The 16392-nt window shown below is 44.4% G+C and overlaps 1 protein-coding gene across 1 annotated transcript; it reads right to left on the bottom strand.

The window, feature by feature from the left end:
- Positions 1–11708: 11708 nt before the first annotated feature.
- On the bottom strand, positions 11709–12871 carry drd1a (dopamine receptor D1a; the record flags this gene model as incomplete). Its single annotated transcript, XM_079268817.1, has 1 exon — positions 11709–12871. Exon 1 carries the CDS (start codon positions 12780–12782, stop codon positions 11709–11711), a length of 1074 nt encoding a protein of 357 aa, XP_079124943.1. The 5' UTR covers positions 12783–12871.
- Positions 12872–16392: the final 3521 nt, after the last annotated feature.

Genomic DNA, 16392 nt, shown 5'->3' with positions numbered 1-16392 from the left:
AGAATGAGTGCAGTGAAAGATTGCTTGGTTCCACCTCTGTTTTATTGTGATGAATGCAGATATTCACACTAATATGCAGCCGTCTAATTACTCCCGTTAAACATGACTGCACACAATTTATGACTCCGTTCAATCTGTTGAAAATGTGTTCAAGGCAAAAAAAAAACACAGCAGTCAGAGACATTGTGTTCAAGGAAGAAGAGCAAATTTGGGGTTTTCTCACTGCCCCTCGCCTCCCCTGTCCCAGCCTGTTAGGCAACACTGAGATTCGGAGGAACATTTCACCATCGAGCTGCACACTGGAGCAAAACTGAGATGCAGTACGCGCTTCAGCGCACAGCAGAGATACACACCGATTTCAGGATCGCTTCCCACAAGGGTGGCAGGAACGTGAGATGTGACAAATAAAAGAGGGGTGAGGAACAGTGAGAGTGTTTTTTTTTTACTCCACACACCCAGAGGAGTAAATAATTGACATTTGTGTTGTTCGAAGTGCTGCAATTAGAGGACGCGCTTTCATCTCGTCTTCAAAGCTGTGGAGCAGGTGTGCTTCCCTGAACAATCCCAGTTCTATCTTCCATCTTTTTTTTGTGTGTGTGTGTGTGGATTTTCAGTTTCTGCATCTCTGAACACTGTCTCCCTATATTTCATGTGGCATAACAGGTAGGAAGGCCCATTAACAAACAATAATATAATTATGCACCCAGTCAACTCTCATGCCTTTGCTGTTGTGTCAATTTGTGTGCTGCTGAATAAAACGGCAAAAGAGCGCATGCTGCACCGACTGTGGAGGCAGGCTTATACAGTAACAAGGTGGCAGATTCCTCGCTGGGAGAACTTGATCTCAACCGAAACACGCATGCTCAAACAAACACAACAGAGGCCGACCTCGTCCTCGGAGTGATCCCACCTCTGGCAGTTTCTGCCTTTTGTTTCGTTCTTTCAACTGGTTTTCAAGAGAAGTTTCCCTCAGTCAGGATGACCTATTTAAACATAAAGACACACCTTTAAAAGCTTTGGCTTTGAGGTTATCAGACAGAAAGCTTTCTCTGGGGTTATGTTATTTTATTTTATTCTTTTTATGTTAAGATCTGGGTCACCGATGGGGAACGAGGGGAAGAAGTCATCACAGAAATGAGAACAATATACACTCCAGGATATTATTCTTTTTTTTCCATCATTTGAAAGACTCTACTTCCACCTCTCTCACCCTATGCGTTTATCTGTCTCTTCCTCTAACTCTCAACCCCTGTGGATTTATTTTCTCATATCCCAGGGTGTTATTGTAGGGAAGCTGTTCTCACCCCCTACAAAGCAGCACAGGCAGCAGCAGCAGACTAGTATTTTGTGCGCTGACATGATTGTGTTCGTGTCTGTTAAGCCCCGATGCTTTTTTGAGGGCCTGAGCTGATCACATCTGTCCTCAACATGACTGTTGACCTCTGAGTCTAAAGAACATCGTGACGTTACAAAGCCACTGTCTACACTACTGTGCATGCCGTACACACTGTCCTCTTTTCTGCCGCTTTGTCTCAGCCTGAGCGTAGTACCATACAGCTTTAAAGATATAAAGATTTTTCTCATGGTTCAAAGGTGGCTCTTCCAGATACAGACACAGCAATGTCATTAGCGTCTCGCAGTGACATCCATACATTGCCCCGTGGGAGCTTTGTGTCCCCTGTTTGAGCCTTTTTTTATTCTCAGAGCGGCGCCATCTGTAGCCTTCACCATTGTCCGGGTCTCCTCATAAAGCTGTGCGTCGGCTCAGTCTCCTGAGATCCTCTCTGAGATCATCAATCTCCCCCGTGGCCTCTATTGTGCTGAAGGAGAGCCAGCCCTCCAACACTTTCTGGTCACTTAATAACACACTTGCCGACATGAGATATTCACCCAGATACACTGAGAGAAGGATTCACACCGACACATGCAACGGGGACTAAATTCCACAAATGTGACGGTGAAATCTGAGCTACGGTAAATATGTGAAAGAGAGAATGTGCTGTAACTCTCGGCAGAGGCTCCGCCAGGTTTCCACTTTTGTTTGAGAAAATATCTGATCTCTTTGTTTCTGACTTGCATCTGATATCTTAAGTTGCATAATTCACCATCCATGTCGTGGAAGTTAATCATTGAAGATGTTTATCTGTGGCGGATAAAATAAGAAAAGATAAGATGCTGGCTTTATCTTTGATGTTTTATTTGAAGTTAAGAGACTTTAGAATTCAGCTTGAAGAAGAAATTAGGATATGTGGGCCATGATTTGATCACAGTAAAGCATCATGATAGGACCGTGAGAGGTTCACATGTACACATTTACAAGATGTAAGACATGTAAATGTGCCCTGGTAGGTAGTCTTGTAAAGCATGCAATTCAGCAAAACGGGCTTGACCGCCTATCTGGTCACATGTTGAATCATTGATAAACAGAAGGTGGGCTGAGCAGCAGAGAACTTAGTCCTCAGAAAAACCATCCGTCCTCTCTTCCTGTCCAGCACTCCCCAATGTCGATGTACAGGAAACCCTTTGAAGACAAATCCTTTGTTTAAATAGATCGTTGTTCGTGTATTTACCGCTGTTGTTAGCCACGCTAGCGGCTCTCTGATCTCTGTTGGTAACAGTCAGTTGGTCAGTCAACCATTTTGGTCCGGACTGAAATATCTCAACAACTATTGGATTGCCATGAAATTTGCAGAAATATTCATTGTCCCCAGATGATGGATAGTAATGAGTTTGGTGACCCCCTGACTGTTCCTTTAGTGCCGCTACCAGGTTAACATTTGTGGTTTTGAATAAATATTTCTCAACAGCAATTGGAAGGACAGCTATGAAATTTGGTCCTGATGAACTGGCACAGAGACAGGCTACACAGGGTTTAAATACCCGTTAGCATCACACTGGTTCCCTTGACAAAAAGCGAATGGGATTTTTCCATTGTATTCTGGATTACTGTGGAAAATAAGCTCTGGCAAATATATGATACTTGCACGTTTTGTTCAAGATAATGGTCACAAATGAACACCACTTATGTTTTTGACGCGTAAATACAATTGCCAGAAGTAAAAAGCTAAACGTTAGGCTAAAAACAAACTACATCGCATTCGCGTGACTTCCCCTGTCCACCATGAAGCTAAAGACGGACTGTAGCGTGATGGCGTTTAGTCGCCTCACTTAGCCACCTGTCAGCGACCTTTTTTAAGACACGTAAAAGCTTCAAAATTCATAAGTGAATATTTACTGATGGTTGTTTAGGATTAATTGTGTTATCCTGCATTCAGACACTGATAAGACAGCTACAGAGAGATCTGTCCACCACAAAGCAGGCTCTGCTGCTGAATGAACTTTCCATCCATCTTGCACTGGAGCTGTCTTGGTATAATATGGCATCAGAGGGGTAAAGAGTACAGAGACCTGGGTTCAATCCCCCAAAGCGTCCGCCTCGCTGCCCACACTGAATCCCCTACAGCCTCAGGGAGGCTGTTCTGTAACCGACCTCGACCTTTGACATCTGCGTGGACGAGCAGCAGGGAACATATTTCTTTCCTATGGGAGCCATATCACATTGTTCGATGCACAGCAAGCCCTAAAGCGGCTTACAGCAGGTTGCACGGGCTACAGCAGCATTTGGTCAGCTGGCGAGTTGTGAGGACAGATGGCTGTGTTGGTGGTGGTGGGCTCATCTCCTGGTCTGTTGTTGGTGATTCAACAGCTTTTAATTAAAATCAAATAAAGTAACAGTCTGTCAGGTAGAGCCCCCCGAAAAAAAGCTGTCAGACGTCCTTTCGTGTCTGAGTTTATCTCTCAGTGTTATCACTGGAGGTGAGACAAAAGGCCAGATTTCTTTTCACATGCTTGAGGAGTGTGACACTCAATTAAACAGTTATGTGGCAGAAACAGAGGTGGTAAAATGTTTTTTGATTCACAGTCTCCCAGCTGGGTCTCCTGAGTGTGTGTGTGCGTGTGTGCGCGTGTGCGTGTGTGCGCGTGTGTGCGCGTGTGCGTGTGTGCGTGTGCGCGTGTGTGTCTCTCTGAGCATGTTTGCGTCCGCTCGTGCTCGTGTGGTCACATCTGAACTTTCCAGAGGGTAAAAGAGGCTCCTGCTGTGTTCCTGTTTGACAAGTCCCTGCCTAAAATAGAACAGATCGTGTCTGCTGTCTGCTTCTCTGCTATGGAACTGAAGAAAGAAAAAAAGAAACGGACAAATGCACAGTCGCAGGGCCATCCCGCTGCATGAATGAATATTATTTGACTTTGAAAATATTAAAGCACCTCACCCTGGCGTACATAATTCTTGTGAAATGCAGGTCTGTTCTTCACATCATCGCCAAGCACTCTGAGTTTGTTCTCCTCTGAAGGGAAGATTATATACTTTGCTCTTCATTATGACCCAGTTCAAAATTCCCCCACAATGCAGACAAGGAAAGCAACCTGGGGATTTGTGTTGCTTCGCTGAACCTATGAAGTCCTATGAAGCATGGCAGCGTTTCTGCTACACAGCAGTTTTCAACTCTATGAAACTGCTGCGTAGAGTTTGTAAAACTGCCAGAAATACTCTGGCAGCACTGTTTCTCTGAAAAGAAAGAACATGTATGTATCAATTGAATTCATGGATATTTTTGCCAAAATAAAATGAATCAAATTGGTATTTACAAATTCCAACCAAATGGTAAAAAAATACTCTGTAATCAATCATGACACTAGAGTTGAATTTGAACACGACCCCTCCCCTCTCATACTTCTCTCATAGTTACAGGACCTCACAGTGTTCATGAGAAATATAGCTGTAGTCTTCCAACATGGCCTCTGAGCCCCTATTAATGGTACGAACAATGTTAAGCTCCAATGATCAGCCAAACACCGCATATGGCTCTCATTAACACAAATAAACAACAGCACATGTTTTTCGTGTCTTTCAGAGACGCAGTTCCTTCAAGGAGAGAGTGGAATGCAACTGCTTCAAAGCTGTTTTCTTATCGTCTTTTCTTGTCACAGTCTGCTCCCAGTTTCTTCCTAAACTCTCAAGGGGTCTTGCTATCTCGCTGTCCTTATCTCCCACCCGCTCTTTCTGTCTCTCTGTTGTGGATGTTTGTGCAGCTTGTCACCGCGCCATCACTCGAGTGGGATGTCTGTCGCCGAGTGGTCTTCCTCCCGCTCTGTTAATCCCCCTTTCAGAGCAGAACCACAAAACAATGTGCCTGGCTTTAATGTTCTCTCGGGAGTCGCGAGCCATATGATTCTAGATTCCTGTCCTGTCTTGTCTGTTTTTCTTTTTTTTTCCCCCACACTGTCACGAACTGCGCTCTTTGCATGAATGTTATTACATTTTTAGAAAATCGAAAATGTGATTTCAGATAGAAGCAGACAGACGGGTCTACACCAGGGCTCTCAAACTCATTTTCACTCCGGGCCACATCAGCATCATGGTCGCCCACAAAGGGCCGGTTGTAAATTTAACTACTCGTAACATATTGTTAAATAACTCTCTGCATTCACAGTTTAAAGTAGTCTTCAATGTACTCACAATACATTTCCATGTTAAATGTACAGTAACCAGCCAAAGAGCTGCTTCTGACTGTTTAAGTATCTCATAATTTTGACTTTCAATCTCATAATTTTGACTTTCAATCTCAGAATTATGACTTTCTATTCTAGTTATGACTTTCTATCGAATAACTTCGACTTTCTGTCTCATAATTTCGACTGTGGGGATATTTTTATTATTATTAGTCTAACTTAAATAAAATTTTAAAAAAAAGATTTTTTCAAAGGGTCAATTGGGCCAGAACTCTGGACTGAATAAATTAAGTAAATTAAGTCTTCAGACTAATAAGACATTGTAAGGGTGATCGTGTAAGTACCTAAACAGTGGCCATGTGACCTTACAGTTACAGTAAGCTAGATTTTGACACATTTTTATGAACTTGCATGAATCACCACCTCATGTGGGCGCTCCAGTGAAAACTGAAACTGCAAGAGTAACATAACCATGACTATACAGTGTGAGTTATGTCCCTAATGATTCATAGTGTTTTTTAAGCAGCCTTTGGCAAAGAAGCATCATATGTCACCTGCTTTGGTTGCAATTTTTAATCAATAATGGCTGTATTAACATTGGCACGCATGGTATGGCATCGGCTCTAATCCTCTCATCAGACTTCCCCTCTTGTTTCTGAAGCCCAGGTGGAAGAGACAACTATCTCACTGTTCCCCCGCGTAGTTGTCAGTAATACACTCTGTTATTCTGTCTCTTCCTGCTGCTGATGTTGTGCTAGCTGCCCCACAAGCTAGCTGATTAGCATTTGCATCGCCGCAATTCACCCACAGGGCATCCCACCAGCGTGAGCATTAACGTTGGCATCATTAACAGCATAATCTCCATTCAGAGCCGTCTCCCTCAGACAGCACCTCTCTAAGCTGCGGCTGGAGTGGACATCACTTCCGTTGAAAGACGCTGTTCATCAGCCAGCTTAATTTGCACCCGGCTTATTATTCAATGTATAATTGGATCTGCTTTCACTGACTTGGTTTAGTACGGATTTAGTGCTTCGGTGATGTTGTCTACGCTGCCACACTGACAATCTGTTGTAGGCCAGAGATGAGGCCAATACATCAGATCTGTCTTTATTTCTCTGGAGGATTTCGGGGGGCCGAATTTAGCAAAGACATAGGTCAACTCATCTCCAGTCGAGGTCACACCATGACACAGTATGGAAAATATATCATAAGTTTATGAGGGATTATATTCTATTATAGATCTATATTTAGTTCAGTTGATCAAGACCCCACAAAAACTAAACTAAAAACAACCAAACAGATGAACGAGGTGAGTGAATTCATGAGGATGTTTTCGGGAACAGTTGCCTTGTTCTTCTCATGAGGAAGCCTGTTGCAGCGTTGTGTGCATTGTGACTTGTGGAAAGAGTGCTGAAAGTCAGGAAGTCCCCGTTTGATGTGCCCTCTCTCTCGCTGTAATCATTCTTTCTCTCTGCTCGCTCTGTGTGACTCTCCCTCTCCCCTCGTTCCCTTGCTCCTTTCCCAGTGGTAGGGTCAGAGGGCCTGTCCTCTCCACTGGAGCCAGTTGGAGTGACGAATGGAAACACGGCACTGCCAGCGGCCCGCAGCACAAACAGCAAACAGAGTGAGGGTGGAGGAAGAGAGCGGAGGGGTGTGATGAGAAAGAGAAATGAAGGGCAGGAGTAAACCAGGAGGAGGAACGGAGGGGCTCGCCGCTAAGGACGAACAATAAAGGTCAACAGATGTGCAGGGCGACCTCATGTCTATTCTTGAATCAATGCAAGAAATGCATGAAAGTGCAAAGTGCACTCGTGTCTGTCAGCATGTAACTGTGTTGACGCACTTTGGATGGTGTGTCGCCAACGCGCTCGCTCTCAATTATGCTTATCTTGGTGTCGTGTGCGGTATTAAAAATGCATTCGACTCCAGCGCAATTATGATAGCTCTGCCAGTTGTGAATAATACATATTTAATGGAGAGTAATACAGATTATTGCCAACGTTTATTTGCATTTTAATTCCGTGAGATCTCGACTGAAGAGAGACGGTGGCAAGGAAACCATTAACAATGTTCAAAATCCACTTTCACGTGGCCAGGTGTGCCTATAAGCATGTGACCGCAGAGGATACTTCATTATGGATGCAAAAGCAGTTTGATTTTGGAGGTACTTGTGGGGTTATGATATTTCCCAAGCATCCTTTGAGTCTCCGTCTCCAGTAGCCATTGCTTGATACATCTGTCTGTCTCTTTGCCCCTTTCTTTCTCTCTCCCTGTCTCAGTAAATCATTCCCCCAGGACCAGTCATTAGCGTCATCTGAAGTTGCCATGTCTGACATCGCTTCTCCGACGTGCCAATCTGAAAAGACAGTATCGCTTTGAGAGTCTCACAAGCTCCAGTGCAGCGAAGTGATAGCTAAAGCTAAACAAACTGTGTGTTTTACAGAGTGCGGTTGACATTGCAGGGACTCTGGGCCGGGTGCTGGAGCAGGTGATAGTAGCGCTGCGCCACACACACATAAACACACACACACACACACACACCCTGTTGCCACCTCAGCCATCACTCTGAATGATGTCAGTCAAACTAATTGCTGCTTCCTTCCCGTGGCATGCTTGAGGAGGTTTCACAGAGGCAAGGACAGTCAGCCCAGGGAAAGTGGACTTTTATAGGACAACTCTGTGTTTATTTGTGCGAGACAGAGAAAGAGTTATCCTCACAGTATTTTGCACCTAATCAGATTTCTAATGAGCAAAAACTCAATTTGATTCAACAAATCTGCCCTCTAAATCTTTTGAGACTTGCTGCTTAATGAGAGTGCTTCACGACTCTGTAATCACTTTAAAGTGTTTTTGTAACAAGCTATAGCAACTGTTTTACACTGAAATGAATCTGATGAAGACTTTTATGATTGTTGGAGATGGGGAACATCTACAGGGATATTCATCAGGTCTAGTAAACAAAAGCGTAACACTTAATCAACTTAGATTTTGATTTCATTTATCGTTTTAGATATGTGTGGCAGATCGCGGAGGGAATGTTTAACTGGGTCTCGCAAAAATCCCCTCTGTGTTGCTGCTCTGCTCTCCCATCACACTTCAACCACCTCCATCTCCCATCACTCCCATTCAATCTGAATGAATTAGGGCGTCAAAGTTTACTCTCACCTCTTCGTGATTGAGCCGTAACCCAAAATGTATGTTCAGTTGTAAGGTATTGGTTGTTGCAAGAGTTCAGTCAATTGTTAGAGGGTGAAAAAGCAACTTTAGTGCAATGAATGAATTAAAGAAAGCCAAAAGGTGCCAAAGCTCCTGCTCACGACTCCAGATTGGGCCTTCCACTTTACTAATGATGGCGGTGCATCACCAGACAGAACACACTTGAACACCAGAGTTACGTCAGAGTGAAATTTGGGAAGTGAGACACAGCTGATCCCGTTACGTTTTACCCTTTAGCCTCTGGTGTGAAATGTGCTTCGGGAGGTTTGCTCTGTGGAGGTCAAAGCTGTACAGCCAACCACACACACACCACACGGTCTATTTCACAAAACTGGACACATGGACTTTTATTAAGCTGTGCTTTGAGATGTTTCCACGTGGCTGAAGCAGACAATTCACAACTGTTTCCTCTGATGGTTTATTCTGCGATGAATGTAACAAAACAACATGTATTAGTTTCGACAACTGCACATTCTAAAAAGACTGTTTTAGCCAAGTACAAACATCTACATCTTTAGTTTGTGTCATCAATGGTCCCTGTAGCTAACGGATGAAGTTAGCACATAAAAAAATTAATACAGTACACCATCAACAGGAAACTGTTGATGGTGAGGGCAATGCATCGTGTTCCAACGCGCAATGCTGCAGTTTGTAGGATCATTCCCGGGTCTCAGCTGTAATATCTGTCTGTCGTGATAATATTGTACTCACTGAGTTAAAGGAACGGTTTGACATTTTGTGAAACTTGCTTCTTTGCTTGTTCCAGATGATCAACGCCACTCTCGTATTTGTGAAGCCACTGCCAGGAGATGGTTAGCCTAGCTTAGCATAAAGACTTGAATAACAGTGAAACCGCTAGCCTGGCACTGGCCAAAGGTCAAACATAAGAAGTGCACCAGGATCTCTTAACTACTTTACTTGTCATATCTTATTTGACTTTCTCGAGTTTCAACGTCACTGTGAGGTTAGAACATATTTCTTTAGGGGAAAATCTTCCATCTTTTATGCTGCGGTCCAATTTAATGTTAAATGTAGTCAACTGTAGCAATTCATTTCTCAGTGCATGCTACATTAACCGAGAATGCTGAGTTCTCCTGCAGTACCGTGAAAGTGCCTACATGTACCAGAATGCAATGTGCGCGAGCTTCTTACTCCAGGTATTCAAGCCACTTTAACCTCCCTAAAAAAAAAATCAATATCAGCTTCAGTGTATCGGCTATATTTAGAATATTTTCACCGCTTTGTCTTGCTGTCAGACAGCGCTTTAGCGGCGGGGAACTGAACTGAAAGTGAAGCTTCTCTCTGCCGTCTCCAGAGCAACGAGACTCCGTTGACCTAAATGGTGTAGATAAGTTTTACTCTCAGTTCAGTTCCATGTCGGATGATATATCAAAGGATCGCTGCACTTATTTATTTCGGTGGGTCTTTCTTTTAGGTGGCTAAAACACATTTTGCTGCTGCAACACATACTCCTGTCTAATTCTCCAAACTGGGGGCGTGCTGACCGCCGTCTACTGTAAGTAATACATTGACAATACACTTTGGAATAAATTAAAACTAATTATGTGTTAGTTCTTTCTTCTTTTTTTAACGAGCCTTAGTGCAAGACACGACACACAGTTCCTTATCAAGGATTATAAGTGACATTTTAGGTATGCTGACCTAAAATGACTTGAAAACCTGGTTTTGTTTGTGTCTTTAATAATCTGGTTTAACTGTGGGCAGACTTTTAACTGGTCTGATCATCTGGCTGCTCCTGTTTCATGATGGTATCACAGTGTTCCCAGATGTCAGCAATTACTTTAGGGAGTACAATGTTATCACAGCCGATAGGAACGACAGCCAAACCCACAAAAACGAGACCCACCTTGTTAAAAACAGAGATTATCCTTTATTAATACGTCACTTCAACAAGCTAATTAAAACTGATTTATCATAATTCAGTCAGTTACAATTCTTTATCAGCTCCTAAAATAAGCACAATAGTCAAAAGACACCACAAATCAAGCAAAGCCTTCGCTCGGGGCTTTGCCTTCTCCTTCAAAGAGGTCATCGGCAAAGTAATACGAGACACTCATCGCTAAAACACTTTCAAGCAGTGAAGCAAATAACTTATGAGGTTTCTGTTGCGTCCATTTGGTTTAAAGTTATAATGATTTGACATTTGGAAGAGATATAAATTGTGAACCGGTATCAGCGATGAGCTGCAGTTCGACAAGCTGCATCTTTCCTGTCTTGTGTACATTCGCTTCCAAAAGAAATTCAGACCACGCTTTCACGTGTGTCGACTTTCCAGAACGTTCCTTTTAAAATCACAACATTAATGGGTTGAGCCAGATGTGAAATCAAATCTGCTTTTCATTCTCGCGTTAACGTGAAGTCCCACGTTGGACGTACTTCACCTACATTGCTCATGTATGAAACATGCTTTGATTTGACCGCTGGACGCCATTTCTGTGCGCCGTCATGTAGGTTTGCCGCAGAGTGCATGCTGGGTGCTGCATTTACACTGAATTCGGAGGAGCGTGTTGTGACAGCGTTTGTGTTTGTGTGCGTGTGTGTGATGGTATTGAAGAGAGCGGTGTCTCACAGCATTAGGGTGTGTGCTGCCCAGTCATTCCCAGGGGCTCCCAGCTCCCTGGCATAGTGGACAGTCTTAATCTCAATCCCCTAAATCCCCCTCTCCTCTTTCAGGAGCGTCATCTGCTCGAAGACAGTGCAGCGACCACGGTGTGCACGGCAAGCGTACTCTCATTGTCTGCACACGGATGGGCCACTCGCCTAATGCAAACAGGGGTACATGTACGGTCGCCGTATCCTTCAGTCACACTAAGAGTCTGCACAGAGAGCGGCGTCCTCGTTCGAAGCCGATCATACCGGCCTCCACAGGAACGCTGGGACTCAGCGTTGAGGATGAGTCAGTGCTGTGAGAGAGTCATTCGTCATTTCTTGTTTAGACTGACCGTCTCTAGGTTGTGGCCTCAAGGATACAGTTTGTGGCAGCCCAGCAGGATGGAGAAGGCCTTGCGGAAATCTGCATTGAAGGCATAGATGATGGGGTTGAGGGAGGAATTAGCCCAGCCGAACCACACGAACACGTCAAACGTCGTGGGGCTGATGCAGGGGAAGGCCTCCCCTCCGCTCGATTCCTCGCAGAAGGGCACCATGCAGTTGAGGATGAAGAATGGGAGCCAGCAGCACACAAACACTCCCATGATCACGGACAGCGTCTTCAGCACCTTGGTCTCCCTCTTGAACGTCATCTTGAAAGAGCTCTCGGACTCTGCGATGCTGGAGCCGCCGCAAATGCTGTCGTGTCTGTTCTTGGCACTTTCGGCCGCTCGCTCCAGGGCAGCGATCCGCCTGATTTGTCTGTGGGCAATGCGGTATATCTGGGTGTAGGTGGCCACCATGATGGCCACAGGGATGTAAAAGCTAATGAGAGAGGTGGAGATGGCGTAGGTCCTGTTCAGGCTCGAGTCACAGTTCTCTGGGCTGCGATGAGATGTAGCATTGAAACCTGAAGAGGATCCGGTGAGAGGCGCGTAAGATTTAGTTTGGGCCTTGTGCCAGTTGAGCTGCACGGGGATGAAGGAAATGAGCACAGACAGCGTCCAGGCCACACTGATCATCACATAGGCCACTTTGGGTGTCATCTTCCTCTCATAGCGAAAGGGGCTGGAGATGGCCCAGTACCGGTCCAAGCTTATCACACAGAGGTTCAAAATGGACGCCGTGGAGCACATGATGTCAAAAGCCACCCAGGTGTCACAGAAGGAGCCGAACGGCCAGAACCCAGCGATCTCCGTCACCGCCTTCCACGGCATCACCAAGATGGCAACCAAGAGGTCCGACACGGCCAGCGAGATCACAAAAAAGTTGGTCACTTTGGAGCGCAGATGCCGAAACTTGGTGACGGCGGCACAGACCAGCGTGTTTCCCAGCAAGGTGGTGAGGATGAGCAGCGACAGGAAACAGCCAGTTAGGACGCGCCTCGACGGAGCCTCGTCCAAAAAGCCAGAGTCGATGACAGTTGTAAGGTTCATGTCATCCATCCCTGAACATGTGCGGGTCGGGGAGAGTTCATTTAAGTCATGCTGAAAAGTCGTGCTACATCATATCCACAGGATTATAATCTAGGGGGCTCCTGTGCTTCAGCCTTGCAAACAATCTCCATCATCGTGTCTTCTGATGAATGCTGAGGGATGAGGTGTTTGAGGCAAACCCCCTCCGGGCAGGACATTTTCCCCCTGACTTCGTGAGTTAGATTCGACATCATTTGAGCCGCAGAGGTAGTGGTAACTCAATTCCTCTGTGTGATTACCTGAGCTCTTCTGACTGGCCAGTTTGTTCCCAAACACTGTAATGTTAGGAATCCTCTGACTTCCCGCTCATGTCATCAGCGGTCCTGTGGGTTAAAGACATGAATTATATAACGTTGGATACATCTGTATTCATTTAGATACGTGTTCCTGTCTTGTAAAATGCAACTCTGGTTAACAATACTTTATTTTAGTTTCTTGTTAATGTACTCTCTGATTGCACGTGCACACGTATGCCATACAGACGATTATATTGTGCATTGGCATGCTGATGTTCCGATTTCAAACGGGAAAAATAAGGATTTTCCCATGAGCGCAATGTTATTATTAAGGCATGTCTGATAAAAAAAACTCACACACCTCCAGACGTGCATGCATAGCAAAAATCTATTTTAATCTCCATCATCAGATACTACTCACCTCTTACTCACACGGACGCGGACAGCTGTCAATTGATTTGATATTTCAAAATAAACGTCCCATCGCTTCCACGAGAACTTCGCAGCGTAAAGTCAATCCAAAGGGCACCCCTCCATGTCCGACAAAACAAACCAGAGAACAGCCCCAGTATATCCTCGATTGGTTCCACGTCGCTGACTGTTAATTCATTAATAACACACAGACAACAGTACTCAAATGTCACTCAGCCGGCAACGCTCTCGCTGCGTCCTCCTGCAGCCTCTGCTCGCGTCTGCGGCCAAATCCCGGAGACTGTGCATGCGCTCCTGCGGCTCAGACTCACACCGGCGCTCTGACCGTTGCCCCATTGAAGAGGAAGTGCAGTAGGGATGAGAGCATGGGATTGTGGCCCCTTCGGCGACCAAATCCAGTTAAACTGCCCGTAATGTACAGCACGATGCAGCAGGCAGCACATGCTTGTCATGAGTGGCCTCTTGTGCAGAGTGTAGTGGTTTAAAACATCATTAGTGCCGATTAAACCCACCTGTTATCAGCAGCACTTTCTCTTAATTTGACCCAGTCAAATCAGCACCGTGGTGTAGTTTAATTAAATTAAGATGCAGGTTATAAAACTAAATCAGGGCAAGGGATATCACGCGTGGGCAGTGGCGCGCTGAGGCCACCTAATGGAGAAATAGAACGTTGCGCCTGGAATCAAGCTGCAGGGACATACCCCATATCTCACTATGTTCTGTAATGCAAGTTATACAAAAATAAACAACTCTGACAGTAAATGGTAATATGATAATAGGGATTTCTCTATTCATTTATGACAAATAAGTAATATTTTAGATGCAAATCTAGCTTTTGATTGATCCCAAAGAAATAGAGAACGGAATTTGTCAATTAATTGCGATGTCAAATAAAATAATTAAAAATGAATCATGAACTATTTTGATAATCCACTGATATTCCATCAATATGGAATTGTTCTTGCTAAATTGCTAAACTGTGATGGTAAATTGAATATCTTTGTATTTGGATTGTCGGATTTCATAGAAAAAAACTATCAATGGATATAACCATAAAAGTCGATGACGATACAATTAACTGTTTTTTCTTGAAACAACAACAGGGAAGACGGGGACAGATGTCTGCTGAGAGAGTCCGTTATTACAAACAGGATGCCTTTATGAGAATAGCTCAACATTTTGGGAAAAACATTTCCTTGCCAAAAGTTAGATGAAGCAGATTTATACTACTTTGTTTGTTCATTCAATATGAGGCTGCAGTTAGCTTTGCTTAGCATAGCACATGTAAGAAATTTGAGTAAAAAACTGTAGTTAGTAGATATAATAAAAGTGTCTAATAATTAATAATTAATAATTCATAGTTAGTCATAATCATAAGGGTTTTGAGAATGCATAATTAAGATAAACATAAGCATAAACAAACATGCAGAAGCATGAAACTTCTGCCAAGTGCAGAAGTATAACTTTTATTTTGAAGGATTATTATAGAAGGGTTTAAAACGTAACTGACAGTCATTGAATGTGATGATGAACTCAGAGCCAGACAGTAGAATACACTCCTGGAGGATAGCCAATAGGAATCGGGATGAACGGAGGAGGAGGTGTTTCGAACAGATGTGGGAGGTTTAATTTAAAATACTTTTTTCCTCGCCCTTGTTCTGTGATGGCTCCCGGACGACAGACGTGTTTACACCGGAGGAGCCGGGTGAGGTTTTTGCAAATGGGGTTTTATTGTTTTAATATGTCATAGGAGTGTACACTCCAATGTATAACTGTAATCGTGCTTACATCAGTGGAATTAAATTCCTTATAATTATAAACCAGTTTTGGTAGCGTTATTGATGCAGCGTGTCGACGGCACATGGCAGTCACATGTGCTCTGGCCTTCTCTCTTGTTGTGAGGTAAAATTCTTCCATAACAAATTTGGCACCCCAGATGGAGACTTCCTTACCGGCCTCGCTGCGTGGGCTGAAGGCTGCACTGGTCAAACACACTTCCTGGGCCCATCATATCGGTAGGCAGAGCCGTTTCATGAAATCTGTGAGTTAGTTTTGTAAGAACTTTAGAGGAAGTGTCTTTGGCTAGCGTTGCTAACAGCTAGCTCTGAGGTGCCGGTGAGGACGTTCCCCGGAGGAGGCCTCGTTCCACTGAGGTAAGCTATGATTTGCAGTCTGAAGTATACTAGCAGGGTGAGCAGAGGGGACTAGTTCAGTGAATACTGAGATTCAGAGCGTTTGGTAAACTGCGAGGACTGGGAGCGCTGAATCGATAAGCGTTGATGGGCGGCAGCCCTGATAGGCCGAACTGCGTGTTCTTTGGGAGTGGCGGACCAACACTGCTCGGTATAGGTAAGAGCCCGATGTCCGCGGATTACCTCGCCGGCCTTACCTAGAGTTTGAGTTTTGGATGGTGTGGTTCAAAATGGAATAAAGACACTGACAAGAAGGAGCTGGTGAGCCAGGACAGCTTCGGTAGCTTTGGAAGCAACCAGGCACTGCTGCCGGGAATCGAGTCTGCAAAAGGTAAGATTGCCGCGGGGTGCTGGGAGGCTTTTGAATGCAAGATATTAAAGGACGTTCGGGTGGGTAAAAGATAAATAAGTCCGGTAACAATTGTGTCTTGTCATGTGCGTGGTTGCCGTGTTGGCGATACGATTGTGAGAACACACTGGGTGAAAGGTTATATACGACGATCGTAGGGTCTGGTTAAACCAGAGGGTTTAAGGAAAAAAACCGGACGATAAGTCCGATAATACGTGTGACTAGTCTGTGTTTTAGCAGCGTGGAAATACGTTTAAAATGATGACTAAATAAGTCCAATAATACGTGTGACTAGTCTGTGTTTTAGCAGCGTGGAAATACGTTTAAAATGATTGATATTGCATGACCGCGCTGTGAGGAGCTAACGCTAG

The sequence above is a fragment of the Melanostigma gelatinosum genome, assembly GCF_949748355.1.
Source record: "Melanostigma gelatinosum genome assembly, chromosome: 5".
Lineage (NCBI taxonomy): Eukaryota > Metazoa > Chordata > Actinopteri > Perciformes > Zoarcidae > Melanostigma > Melanostigma gelatinosum.
Note: the sequence above shows the minus strand (reverse complement) of the source record. Positions and strands in the feature narration are given on the sequence as shown.